Raw genomic sequence first — 15,136 nt, 5'->3', positions numbered from 1 at the left:
ATTGTGTTCGTTGGTATTAAGATAACAATTATAGACCTGCCATTGATTGGTATTAAGATAACCCTCTTTGTTTCTTATGCTATCTCATCATATAGACCTGCCATTATCTTAACCAATCTCATCTTGGTCCTCATCTTTGGTCCTGGCTTTTTCTAATACTTTCTTCATATCATCAAAAGTAATTAATGTGTAGAGCTCACACGACTTATCTTCTCTAATCTTCTAGTCTTCCTCTAAGGTTTGTTGCCTTCTCATATCTAATTTATCAAATATGGCATCTGGAATGCTACCTTTAATCTCTACAAGATTCCTATTGAGTTTTATTAAGTACTTAATGGTAGAGTTTTCCTTGATAATCCTCATCATACCTTATGTAGTATATTTTGACTTGATCTAGTTTTCCTTCATTTTCAGCTCTTGCATTGACCTTTATGTCTGGCTTCCATTTCTTTATCTCCTTTTCAATATCAACCTCTGCAACCTCTGAAGTGACTATCGTCTCAGGTTCATCCATAGATTTATTTGATTTGCCTTCATTGGTCTTTTTCTTCTATACGACTTTGGATTTCTTAGGGCTTGGGCCTTTGCCTTCTGATGTAGGTCTAGTAGGTTGTGTAACTGGCTTTTTTGCCTTTGCTGGAGGAGTCCTTGTAAATCTCCTAGCAGCCTGGTGAGGTTGAGGTGTAATCTCAACTTTTGTTATCTGAATATTAGGTGTATCTAAGCACCTCCACTGTCTCTGTAGTAATGCTTTTTGTAGGCTTTGTGTTCATGCTCTCCAACTTAGCCCTTGAGGGAACTTCGCTTCCCTTCTTTATCTATGCTCATTCTACTTTACTAATACCTCTTTTTCTGCTATCTTATCAATTATCTTTTCCACTTCCCTTTTTCTTGTTCCTGTATACAATTCCTCTCTAACTTTACTGAACTTTTCTTTGTTAGTTCCCCATCTCTTTGCTTCCTTGTAAAAGAAGCCTTATCGAAATAATTCAATAATCTCTTTATTGATCATAAATGACAAATCAACATTCTAATTGTAATTTCTTTGCCTCAAGTAAAAATAAACAAAAGGACATTTTACTTACTGTTGAACATATAATATTTGACTCTATATTGCAAAATCATGCCTTATGATTCATTTTCCTACATACAAAACTGAGTATCTCTCAAGCTGCCTTGTCCAATATCTGTCTTGTTTTTTCTTATCGAAGATGTGTTTCGCAAATAATGAATTCTCAATTTATGTATATTCTTTTCAATTAAAAAGTTGCGTCTCTTGTTTGAAGAGATGTCTCTATGTTTCACACCCCTTTTTTAATTAATACACCTTTTGCATAATAAACCACAAATGTAACGGGCTTCTTTTATCGCCAAGTTATGATTAGCGGATACTATAGTCAATGTAATCAGTCATGGCTTTTATTTTCAAATATGATATCCTTCAATAAACCTGAAATATGTGAATTCTCGACTATGTTGCCTGTGTTATTCTTTTCAAATAACAAATGTGATCATGGATACCTCGTAGTACATCTTTGGCACTATAGTCATGTTTTTACGTTGTCTTTGTATGCACAATGGCTTTTGAATCAACTCTCGAGGGCATGTGGTTTCTTCATAATTGACTATTTGAATACTGGTCTTTCCCTTGTTTGACATCGTGGTTATAGGTGCTGATGTCTTTGTTTGCTCTTTTCTTTGTGCGCTTCTATGAGTTATCCTCTTCTATTTGTTTTTCCTTATGCATTTTTCCTTACCCTATGTGTTGAGTGGATATTTTGTAACTGACAACTTTGTTAAAATCCAGTCGCAAAATAAGTAGACCAGCCATAGCGTATGAGACAAAGTCTCTCCTACCTTAAAGGGAAGGCTCCCCCTTCTCACCATTCCTTGGATCAATTCAAGGTAAGCAAGAAGTTGAGAGATTTGTGAGGGTTGTTACCAATATTCTTTCCTCTTAGTTTTCAGGAAAGAATCCACTTACCCGTGGAGCGAGTAATGGGTAAGATGAAATCTCTAACTATACTTCTATCTAATAGTTGGAAATGATGATACTGATAAACCAACACCAACTCAAAGGCTGATTGAACGTGTACCGGTTTGGCTCTAGGTCCTATTTTAATCTATTCTATAAGAATAACCTCTACCATTGGGGCACAAAGACTTCCAGATGTAGAGAATTCGAACTATTTTTGTGGATTGATAAGGCAATAAAAGCTACAGTCAAAGCTTCTAGTCTATATATTACCGCAGTGGCTCCCAGTCAAAACTTCGGCTCCGATTGTTTCTTAACTCACTATGATCTATGATTAAACACACCATAATAACATGAATCAAAGACAATAGGCACAAATTACAGTCAAAGCTTCTAATTTGCACTATCACAATTGCTTCGAGTCAAAGCTTCGAATCCAATTGCTTTCTTTATTCACTTTTTTCCCAAATTGGTACTACACAATCAATGTTATACTTGCACAAGTTTGGCATAACTCTATTGCATACAACAAAAGATGTTTTTTACAATTGGGGGGCACTTCTTCTTTAGGAAAAAAAGTTCGAAAAAGTGGGAGCAACTCAACCAATTTTGACCCAGTAAAATTAGCTGAGAACAATTATTGGATTACATGTCATGAGGACATGTAATTGGATTACATGCATTTGAGTTGCATGTGATTGGATTACATGCAATCCATCTCTTGCATCTACGAAGCTCGAAAACACGTGAAGCAAATGTTGAAACTGTTGTCTCTGAATGAATCAATCTTGTAGATTATCATGAAAAGCCTTGTACTCTGTGATGATCGCAGGATCGGGGATTCCTGTATTCTGCACCATTGCATTCTCTTTGATGAGTTTCTAGTCGTCATTAGAAAACTTGATGTGAACAAGATTTTTCTCATTTGAGTTATCGTGCATTCTCCTTTGTAGATTGGCACATTCTAGAGTCTCTGACACTTTCAAAACCTTCTTGATGGTGTCCGGATGTAAATTCGAAATAACTTTCCCTCAGCACCTTTAACTCGTTTTTTTTTTTTTGAAGCAAAGTGCTTGGCACATTCCTACATGAACTCAGGTTCTCGAACAACCACTGGGAAAGTGGTGACCAAATGAATTACTGCTTCTTTTGATTTGCAGCACACCTTTGTTGGATGTCTTCATTCTTTGTCGAAATTCTGGCATATCTTGACTTCCTGCAACATGAAAGCTTCAATGGCATTGAATCCATGAAAGCTTTGAGATTTTCAAGTGTGGATGATGGGTCTATGAAGGATGAGTGTTCGAAGTATGGATTAGATACTTACGAAACACATCTGATGGCTGGAAATGAACCAAAAAGCATATATATTTGGGCGAAAAGGGCCAAAATCAGACTCTCAAGGGTGCATTGCATATGGGCAATGGAGGGTTTTTATTTGTATGGCCAAAAATGCAAGCTAGGTGCATATGGATGTGTGTAAATGACAAATGATGACTTTGGTATTTAAAGAGTGACCTTTTACCAAAATCGGGTTCTCTAGATGTAATTACATGTAAAGTGATATACATGTAATTATAACTTGATGTAAACATGTAATTATGTTCGAAGGATGTAATTACATGTAAATGCAGATGGAGGATGAAATGTAATTGTATATATTGGGAAATGGACGTAATATGCCTTGACATGTAATAGTGAAATATGGAAAGATGTGATGCATTTGCATGGAAAGGTGGAAAGTGGTCTTGCATTCTTCGGAAAGAATCCTTAACCTTTTTGAAAAAGGGAAATCAAAACATACTTTGAACAACATGCACAAAGCAAAAAAAAAAAAAAAAAAACCTTTAGTTGTTGATTCAAACATAACAACTATTAAGTTGTTCTCCTATATGCAATTTTGAATTTGGAGTTTGGGGAAATTCCAAGCATTTTAAAATAGAAGTTTTCATCTTATTGAAAGGAAATTTGCAAAATACATGGCATGTCTTTGAACATGTGTAGAATGTTAAGCCAAAATATGCAATAAATTAAGAAAGTAAGCAAGAATAAACAAGCAAAGTTGAAAATGTCTACTTGTAGATCAAAGAGCCACATGTGGAAGAAAAAGAAGTTGAAATGAAAGACTTTTCTTCAATTTTGAATTTTCCAAACAACTCTTTGACTATTTCAATGCTTGCAAATGTGATCTTCCTTCATCAATGAATGAGGTGTTTTTGTATGCAAATGCCAAAAACGTAATCTTCAAACCCCAAAATGCAAAATGTTTTTGATGAAATGCATCTGTTGGGATGGTTTTGGGCAAAAATGTGCCCTCCAAATGCATGTAAATGAGTCGTTTTTGGAGAAATAGAGCAAAAACGTGGACTTGGGATGACAAATCATGCATTCAAAACCCAAAATGCCTCTTCCAAATGCATATACATGGGCTGGAAACGTTAATTTCTGGGGTTTTTTAACAAAAACGTGCCTTTTTCAAGCAAAAATCTAGGTTGTTTTTGGCTTGGATATGCAAAATCATGAGCCCCATATGCATGTGTATGCATTAAAACTCGAGAATGCCCCCCCTTTTGATGGATTTCATAGCTTGAAATGGAGAAATCTGTGAGTTTTTCTTCAAAAACGTGTCCTTTCCTTGCATGAGCATGGGCATTTTTGGCCTTGGGAGGAAAAAAGGTAGTCTCCAATAGCAAATGCATGTGTTGAAATGCCAAATTGCACTCTCTTGGAGCCTTTACATATTTTAAAAAATATGCAGTTGGAGGTTGAGAAGGCAAATCACATTCTCCATGCCCAAACACATGTATTAAATTGCATGTATTTGGCCAATAATGCAAATTGCACTCTCCATGTGCTATTGCATATTTTAAAAACTTGTAATATGATAAAGAATGCAAATTGCACTCTCCATCCTCTATTACATATTTTAAAAATATGTATCATGTAATATGCATTGGGCAATTTTGACCTTGGAAGGCAAAAACATGGACTTAGGATGCAATTACATGTTTTAAAATCCCAAATTGCGCTCTCTGGAGGCAATTACACATAAGGTGATTTACATGTAAAGAAGATTTTCCATGCAAAGTGGACTCTAGGAAGTCCATTACATGCATTTCTAGTGCAAATCACACTCTAGGAATGCATTTGTATAAAAACATGTAAGTTTAATTTGTATAACTTAAAAGATCAATTAAGCACATGTTTAATTGATTTTTCAGTCAATATTACTTAATTGGGTCAAAAATAATATTCACACTAAATAGTTTATATATCATGTGCAAATATTATTCAAAAAGTAATATTTACTTAGATGTTTTAAAATAAAACATAAAGTAACTCTCAAAAATAAATTAAACTATATAGTTAATAAAGTCACTCAAGTGAAAAATTTAAAAGCAACTCAACATGAAAATAGAATATAAAGTGTTCTATAGTCACTTAAGTGATAAAGTAACTTAAAAACATAACATAAAGTCAATTTATGTTATATTGTTCAAAAAGTGAATGTCAACTTTAAAATATAACATAATATTTTAAATATGCAATTGCATCTGGAAAGCCCACCTTTTGGGCACTTAAATGATAATATCTTTTGACTGGCAAGTCTGATTAAGCCCTAAGATATACTGAATTGAAGGAAAAGACAAAAGCAAGGGATTGAACAAAACCAAAAGACCAAATGCAAACAAACATGTTAAAAAACGTGAAAGAGGATGTTGAAGGATTTAAAAATCAAGCAAAAGTTTAATAAAATGAAAAATGAAAAGGACCTGGCGAAAGCCTTTAGTAAAAGGATTCACTATGCAAATTGGGGTCGATTGATTGATCAATGTTGGCCAATTAAATAATGAACTATCTCATAGAAATGCGAAACTAAGTTGAAAAAGTTTCGTATGGTTACCTACAGTTGTGGTGACAAAATGCAAGACAGCACTATGCTCGTCCATGCTGGCTTCACTTTCTTTTTTCGTTGTTATGTTCTGAACACTATGTAGCACCACCACTGGCTCGTTATCATGTCTTATCTGCTCTGTTCGACATTATGGAAGATTGCAGTTTTTAATGAATGTTTAATATTGATATATTTGTTTGTTTCCTCCATTCACTATTGCTCGACTGGGTGCATATGAGCAGCTCCCGACCCTTTGCACATATCAAGATATATATATTTTTTATTCAAGTTTGTAATTAAAATATGCATTGATAATTTCCCTTCTTGTGTTTCTGTAACTGCCGTTGACCATGCTATGTTGATGATACTATTCAGTTTATCTTTTAGTTTATCATTTCCTGTACAATTGTATATGCTTCACAATGTCTTCATACGTTTATGTACATAATGATCAATCGTCATCTATATCATACTTGTTCTCTCTATATCATCATGTAGCCTTCCACTAATAACAGTATTTATATTTACCATTGCTAATATAATTATGTGACTGTCGTTTCCATAAGTTTTTGTAATTGGAGAACAACGAGTGATTTTCTTCAAACATATCTTCTTCCAAGGTGGATGGTTACTAGATGTGTGTAGCGAAATTCTGAGTTGACAACTTTTGAATTGTGCACTTGGTGTGAACTTGTGTAATTGTGTGCTTGCCTACAATGTCAAGAGCATGCAGATTCTTTGGCTATCATCCAATATCCTTTCACACTCTTTGAAGAGTATTATTGCACAATTTCTCTGTAGTAGGAGAGCAATCTTAGTTTGTTCAGATTTGTGCATCATTTATGTTTGACTCAATTTTAAAGGAACGATTTATGTATATACTTCTATTCTCTATCTACTCATGGTAGCTTTAATTTGTTTGACAAATGACATTCCCCATTTTGATGTTGTCTGCATGGCCCGTTAATAATAATTCTTGTCTTGCTTGGTAATTCTGTGCTCATTTTCTTTGACCAACTGTTATAATCCATGTTTGTGAATTAATAGGATATGCATTCATTGTTTATTCATCATCTTCCCTAAATTTCTGTTTATTTAAGTTTGTATATATCTTGATTGTAACTGATCCATCGTATATATCATCGTCTTCAAATGTTCCCTTAATTGACTTTGTGACTTTTTCATTGATGAATACTTGTAGTTTTATTCATACTTGTGAAAACCTTTTGACATCAATGACAATACTTCCTTAAGTTTCCAACATTATTGCTTAAATGGAGGCTCCAAATTTTAGAAAAGCTTAAGGCTCCATCACCTTCACCCTTTTGCTATCATATATTGAGACTGGCAGGGTTGACCCAACTCGCTGTACCGGACCTGACAGGGATTACCCGACTCACCGAGGATACTTGCCCAACTCGCCAAGAGTCTCGGAACAATGGTCGCAACCCTGTTAGGAGTTGTATTGCAATAGAGTCCACTGCTCATACAAGTATACACAATCTATACAAGAGTTATAGATAATATACCAAAACTGATTGTACTGATATCTTCAATATCTGATTAGTCCTTTGTGTATCTCGCATCTGTTCATGCCCATGCAGCAACTGATCGCATCTGACCATCAAAATACCAGTATACTTTCATACATATTGCATATCATAACCATAGAATGACATACATCGCTTGACCAAAATGCCTTTCATATACACCCTTGTAATTATCTTGTCCAGTCGGCCTTGTAGATAAAAGTTCTATAACTCATGCAAAATATATTATCAAAACATGCTGATTGAGGGTTAACATCTATTATCTTGTCCCTACATTGCCAAGTAATTGAATTGATAGGACAATTCAATTCAATTGCTTAGCCTAAATACCCAATCTCTGCCTTATACAGTGTACTTTGTGGTGTTGACCTGTCTTCATGTTTTCCATCCAAAACATATGCCAACTGATATCTTAATACCAGAAAACATAATTATATCATCTACAAACTTCATATTACCAATATCCAAAATTGTGGCCATTTATATTAATCCAGTGAAGCTTGCTGACTGAAACTGTACCTCTGCTGACAGTATTCCTATGTTACACAATTATCTCATTAACCAAAACCAAAACTGTACTTTACTTCATGCGACCATACCTTCATGTAGTGTTGCCATAAATGATGACATCCATTCATTCATACTTGACAACACCCCAACACTGCTCAACTATTGTCTTCAGAAAAATAATTTTGGACTGCTTGTAAGCTAGACCTGAAATTCTGTCCTATTGCTATATCTATTTCTTTGTCTAGCTTCCCTCATTTAAAAAACCCTTGTTTTAAGTTGTGGAAGTTTTCTTGAAAGTTTGTAAGCTTGCTGTGCATTTCAGAATATTTGCTAATAGTTTGTCAACAATTTGTAGCAGATAAATTTTGCTATTTATAACAGATTATGACAGTTATATTTCATAATACCTCAGCCCCATGTAAGCTGGTTACAATTCTGGGGTTTTTCACTGTCCATTGCTAGAATGTAGTTTGCTTTGCTTCTATTGATTTGCAAAGTCTTAATTAAATTTTTTTAAAGAAGTTTCAGATCTTAGACTTTCTTTGCCAAGGGATATTACAAAAAGTGTCTTGTGATATAACAAGAGTTATCAATGTTGGAGGAGGGATCAACCATGACGATAAAATTTTCAACGTAAACAGAAGAATGGTTGAAAAGGCTCAGTATGATGATTCTAGTACATGCATTTATCCTTTTTCTTTAGCTTCTTCCTCAGTGTACTATTTACTTTCATAAAAAAGATTTGCAAAAGTGAGTATATTTGATATACCCTTTGACTGTGTCCAGTGCTGCAGCACCATTCACAGTTGCATCTCTATCTACTAGCAGGGAAAGTTCCCTTAGAATGGTAGGGCCTGGGTGAGAGGGAATTATAGTCAGGTGGGGGTTTATAATACATTATGACTCTCCGTTTCTCAAATTAGTAATCTTTTATCTACTGGAAATTTATATCTTTTCTCTATCATTTATGTTTTTGTGTGGCAGGGGTCTACAATGATGCATCCTGGGAATATTGGGGCAGAGATGAAATGTGTCCTTGCTGTTCCTGGAGCCCCAGCCCCTACTGGAGATGTTGCAGAATGCCTTGGCAGAGGGGGGATGCCTCTAGGATGTTCAGGGATGCTATACCATCCACAAAATGGCCTGGTGAATGTCTAGGCCTCCCTCACTTGTCCGTGGAATGCCAAGGCATTTGTTTGTCTCCAGTGGACCCCAAGAAAAGATAAATTAAAGAAAACAATTCAGACACAGAATTATAAACGTAAACTCTTTGGCATCTATTTTTCTATACTAAAGCAAGAATGTGGCAGAAGCTAAGAATACATTATAAAACACAGCAATTCATGAAATTGGAGGATTATTTGAGCCAGAAGCAAGCTTGGGATCTTATCATATTGCTTGTCAAAGGTTAATTTAAGTGCCAGCTAAGAGCCTTGTTGTAGATGGTGGCTAAGTCAACAGTAAACTGCAAAAGTCCAGGAGGCTGTCCATAAGTATCAATAAGAGACCCTTATCATTTTCTTTTTCTAAATGAAATATGTTGAATCATGGTTTTAAAACTTGCCGAGAGATATTTAGTCAACCAAGTAATAGCCCACTAACTTGCTGAGCCATGTTTTGCAAAGTTACCAAGTCTGTCTCAGTATTGGCTCAGCCAAGTGGTGAGGTATATATTTTATATATTATATTAATTCTTTCCCTCCACTATCTCCAAAATATAGGAAAAAATTGCCCTTTCAAAAATCGGAGAAACACAGTAATAAATGTGGGGGGTCAATAGGGTCATGTCATTTTTTAATTTTGCAGGGTTACCCCTTTCTCATCCCACAGTTGGCCTAATGTATAGATAATTCTTTCTTTGTTCTTGTCTTTCAGCCTTGGAACATGACTTGGCCTTCTAATGAGCTAATCACAGGGAAGCATAAATGAATTGTAATAAACATAATGTCTGCAGTTGGATGTTAGCCCATCTGTGGGTCCATTTCCCATACTCTGTAAGATGATGTTTGTCATATTTTGATCTTCTTGAAGTGGATGGTTGTTTAAAGTTGAATACTTTGTTCCATGATCTATTACCATGATTAAAGTGTTTATTTGGATATTTCTATACCATTGTTATCATCTGTTATTTATCAATTACGACCTTTAGATTTGGTCTTTGTGGGCTGTGAATTGTAGTGTTATCGATTGTTAGTGATTTTGAAAATTGTATGGCAATCCTTAGAAATGATATGGGATATTCTTATTATGACTTCTGTGTTGGCCCTTGAAGCTGTGTACCTACTCACTTCTTTCTCTTTGATTAAGCACTCCGACTATTGAGCCGTGATAATTAGTCTCATAGAACGATTTATTGTTCAGCACACTCCACCCTTGTTTGAATACCATATCTGCAGTTTCAATGCTCAGCGTTGAGTTATGTGCTTTAGTTTATGAACAAGACAGTACATCAGAATATCTGGTTTAGTAAGTATTTTAAGCACTTTGTCAGCATTGCAATTTGAAAGTTAGCTCTTTTGTTGCCTTCCTCTTATATTCTCCAGTTTTATAGATGAGCCGTTTAAGTTTATCTTGTTGCACTACGAGAAAATGGAAAGTCTATCATATTAGGTACTCTATGCTGGAATACCATTATATTACAAAGTAAGAGAGATTCAGAGTTCGCTCTTTCATTGTTCCGAGTTTTGGACATTTAGTATCACATTTTATATTGTCACTTGTTTGTAATTGGTTAGTTTTCATAGTACTGTGGGGCGCTTATGTATCCTGCAGTTCCAGACTTTCTGATAATGGTTTTCATATTTTGTTACCTTATATTTGAAAGTGTATTTGCTTTTGCAGGTAGAAATAGGATCAATCAGCTCAGAAATCAAGACGCTTCAGGAGAAATCAATGGGCAAGGGTTTGAGGCTAAGGAATAGGAAGGTGGGCAAACTTATTTGACTTCAATGTGCTCTTATATCCACAATGCTTATTTTATCTCTAATTTGATGCTTTCTTATCACGGCAGTAGATATTATTTTATTAATACTTTTGGATTTCCAGTGGAGTAAGTTTTTTACAGTGTAACCTTTGGTTGTTCTCTGGTATTACATCTTCTTATAGTCCACTGCACGGTCAGTACCACAATTTATCTCTGATATATTTGAGCATATCAAATGAAATTGATGTAGGAGCATTGTGGGGTTCGAGCAATTTGGATCATCAAAAATAAAGTAAAACTCGTGTTTGATTTTGGTTTGTGTTTTGGCATCAACTTTTGTGCTCCTTAGTAATTGTTGCATTTCAACTACAAATTAGTTTTTCCTCTAATTTGGGTGTCCCACTTGGATAGGGATATGTGGAGAGTTTTCTTGACACTTTTCAGTCTGTTTATGACCTTGTTGATGTCAGTTTTGTACCACTACATAACATATAGCAATTGAACACTTGATATAGAATATCAAATCCTCAATTCCTCTTTTGAAGAGTTAATACTCATGAAGACATGAGAATAACTCCAATGTTCCTTACACCTGTGGATACTAACTCAGTCTTCGATGTGATTTGGTGATAGTCACGTAGGCGGGCTTACGTTATTCATTCGAAGATAACTTGGTGGTACTTTGCTTGCTTGACTTGTTCTTTTCTCCTTGATTACTTTCACTTTCAACTACTACCACCAAATGCTTATTGCTCTACTACTACTCCTATGGATGGAGAAATTAGGAAATGGACGGGGATCTAACCAAATGAAAGCTTGCTAGCGGCACTACCTCCATTGGTGCGATGATTCTAAGGGATACTCTTAGGATTTTCAGATTGACACCTATCTTCCAACCCAACTTGAAGTACAAGTGGAAAGATCATATGCAAGTAGAACTTAGGAGTGATTGGACTATTACCACACAAGGCTTCCTAACAAGCTGCTAGGATGCTAGTGGCCTAGTAAATAGGTCCCTATCAAACATTCACTAACATCACCATACAATTAGCCATCTACTTCTACTCTAACAACATGAAATGAAATCCTACTTTAATTTGAGAGATGAGAAGAACCATGCAATACACCAAAATGATCATGTATATCCACCATGCACGCCACAACAATAAATAGAGAACAATTTTGATAGTATTTTGGCAACAATTCTCCAACATAACTCTCTCACAAATTAGAGCAAAATGGCCTTATATAGAGGCTCCAAATTACAATGAATGGTCGAGATTAAGAGGCAAAATCAAGGGCCAAGATTATATCTTACAAACCCTAATTAGGGTTACCATTATTCAACCAATTACATGAGGGCACCAACTTTGTGGGCCAATGAGAAAATTACAATAATTTGTCAACCAATGAGAATATAGGACACTTGGCATGATTTGATTGTATGCACATGAAAGTGACACCTCATCAACCTTATCTTATAAATTTATTCAATCCTTGAGATAAGGTGAAGCCTTGGATGATTGAGATTGTCCTTAGAAACTTTCTCATCACCACTTGAACTTGCTTGTACTTGATGTCTTGACCCCTGAAAGAATGAGGTCTTCATGCACTTGTGGTAATCTTGCCTCGGCCTCAATGGCCTCATTGGATGTGAACTTCTTTGCAACTTGACAGCCTTGCTCTTGGCCACTACCTTGAAATCGAACTTAACCTCCCCCATTATCCTTGCCTTACTTATACTTCCTGGTCTTCCAACCTTCCCATTTGAATCCAACCAAGCTAGCTTGCACGAATAGCCAAGCCTTGCCTAGCCTCAAATATTTTCAAATCTCTTCTACTAATTCACTCTTTCTTGAAATTGCAGGGCTTCTTGAATCTCAATCTTCAATCAAATTCACCCTTCACCCGATTTCATTCTTCACTAAAGCTCACACTTCAACCTTTGCCATCTTGCAATCAATTAGAAGGGCTAGGACCCCATGTGGAATTGTTTCAAGTTTTGCACTGCCCTAAGTTGCAATTCTAGATTTTTACTTATAATTCTAGCCCAATCAAATTCGCCCTTTCCATTTACAATTTCATCAATAAAGTAGTACATCCAATTCTCGAAATGCATACCTTGTGAGACGCCCATGACTTGACTGAGAAGCACAATGAGATCTCCATATTCTGATTCGAAGTCTGCCACAGTGAGCCTCAATGATCTGGTGAATCCTTTCTTTTGTGTAGCCAATCCTATTTTAGATGCATGAAATAAGCCTCCTGGTTATCTTGAAATGACTTGGCCGTGTGGTCCATCATTACTACTGTCGTACTTTTGCACCGAGGGATGCTAAATGCTTCTTCGATCACTTGTCTACCGATGTTGGCCAACACTCTCTTCCCATCGTCAAAAATGATGGATTTAGTAACCAAATCGAACCTAGATGCACATTCCATAACCAATTCTGGGCAAGGCAAGGTAAGAAGGAAGGCCGTTGCATGTACAATTCCACTTTTGTAAATCTTCTTTGCCATGGGGGATTGTCCTTCCTTTAGTCTGTCCTTTACCTGTATCATGTTCATTGTACCGATATTGGTATCGGTAATTGACCTAATTTTTGAGAAGGTGGTTTTGAGCATCATATCCTCTTTGTCTTTCTTAGTATTTGTTCCCTTAGGGTTCTTGCGTGCACTAACATCTATCATCCTAAACACTTATTTCTGCCCCTTCGTTCTAAGTGATATGGAATACCCTTATCGATCTCCAACCTTCTTTCTATCGATGGATTCGAACTTATATCTATCTCGCCAAGTCCTATCACTACACTAATCAATCTCTAATCTTCAACCTAGGGGTGGGACTACCACTTATTTTTGCCTCTTCGTTGCCTTAGGATGGACTACACTTATATCTCCCAACTTCATTCCTAGGGAGTTCTAGCTTATTTTTGCCTCGCTAAATGTTCTATCATGGATTCTATGCTTATTTCTCCAATCTTCGACCTATAGATGGGATGATGAAGTGGTGGATGATGAATGCAAGAAGAACCAAGAGAAACAAAACTAGACAAGAACAAGGAGCAAAATCCGTTTAAGGACCACCTTTTAGCTCTAGAATGAATTGAATTCACCTTTACCAATAGTCGGGTCTTTTTTGAAGTTTGGATCAGACCTAAGAATTTCAAGCCCTTTGCAAATAATGATGCCTTAGCTGGAAAAATCAGAATTCTGTCCTCTTGAGATTGCCCATGCACGTGCCAAAAAATCAGATTTCAATCACATATTTCCTTTATCAAATAATACTGTCCAGATTTGATGCAAAATTGCAGCTCCTCAAGAAAATCAGACCTCCACTAATTTTGGCTAGGGCAAAAATCGCAGCTCTCTATGGAAGAAAAAAAAACCCGACCTCAAACATGAAAATCTGCTCCAAAATCACCAAGTAGAAGAGACTTGCTTGTGGATTGAGAAATGAAGGAGGAAGCATTCCTATACAAAGTTCACACACTTGCACCTAGGAGAGAAAACAATTTATTAGTGCACAATTCTGGCTCAGATTAAATGCCAAGCAAAAAATTAATTTTGCCATAATGAATTTTGCATTTTTAATTGTTGGTTAAGACTAAAATTGCAAAATAAAATTAATAAAGCCTTGGAGATGCTAAACATTTTCATTTAATGAGGTTTTGGTAATTAAAATATCATTTAAAATCGGATTTGGCCAGCGAAAATCGATTTTTCAATTTTAATTTACCAATTTCTTAAAAGATTTTAAAATCTTCAAGGCGAATTTAACCTTTTAATGCCAATTTTTGCAATTTAATCCAAAATCGATTTTCCCAATTCAATTTCACCATTACAAAATCAAAATTTTCACCAAAAATAAAAATTTCCGAAACAATTAAATCTAAAAAAATTATTTTTGAAAATGCTAAAAATTATATAATTTCAACCCAGTTTTCAAAATAAAACCGTCTAAGTCCAAAATTTTGTATATTTATCTTGCCAAGTATAGTCCAAATTATCGAGAAAATGTTGTCTTTAAAATTTGTTCGGCGAAAGGATAAAATTGCTAGTTCCGGAAAATCAAATTAAAACTGGGTGAAAAAACAAATCTAACCTCCTCCCCCTTGGCCCGAAGGCGTCTAAGGCGAATTTTTTTCTAAAATCGAAATTTTTGGACATCTTCAAAAAAAAAATTGTCAAGGCGATCAAGAAAAAGGGGGTTCCCAAAATTTGGGGCAATGATGTGAAAACCTCACAACATCTAGCATCAACCCAAAGCAATGTTCTTGAAC

The 15,136-nt window shown here is 35.6% G+C and overlaps 1 protein-coding gene and 1 long non-coding RNA gene across 15 annotated transcripts in view; both read left to right on the top strand.

Annotated features, from left to right (window-relative positions):
- POK (Vps52 / Sac2 family) overlaps positions 1-15,136 on the top strand; it is a 227,940-nt gene that overhangs the window by 100,400 nt on the left and 112,404 nt on the right. For all 14 annotated transcript variants that reach the window (XM_089788133.1, XM_089788132.1, XM_089788137.1 and 11 more), the window contains one exon: positions 10,772-10,855. In XM_089788133.1, coding sequence (XP_089644259.1) covers positions 10,772-10,855 — 84 coding nt within the window. The remainder of the gene's footprint in view (positions 1-10,771; positions 10,856-15,136) is intronic.
- LOC149552549 (uncharacterized) lies at positions 8,492-9,076 on the top strand. Its single transcript, XR_016352949.1, has 3 exons — positions 8,492-8,606; positions 8,717-8,809; positions 8,915-9,076. It is a non-coding gene; the product is annotated as an uncharacterized LOC149552549 (long non-coding RNA).

The sequence above is a fragment of the Cupressus sempervirens genome, chromosome 6, assembly GCF_028749045.1.
Source record: "Cupressus sempervirens isolate cs-2001-9-10 chromosome 6, ASM2874904v1, whole genome shotgun sequence".
Taxonomy (NCBI): Eukaryota; Viridiplantae; Streptophyta; class Pinopsida; order Cupressales; family Cupressaceae; genus Cupressus; species Cupressus sempervirens.
The sequence above is the reverse complement of the archived record's forward strand: the minus strand, read 5'-3'. Positions and strand labels throughout refer to the sequence as shown.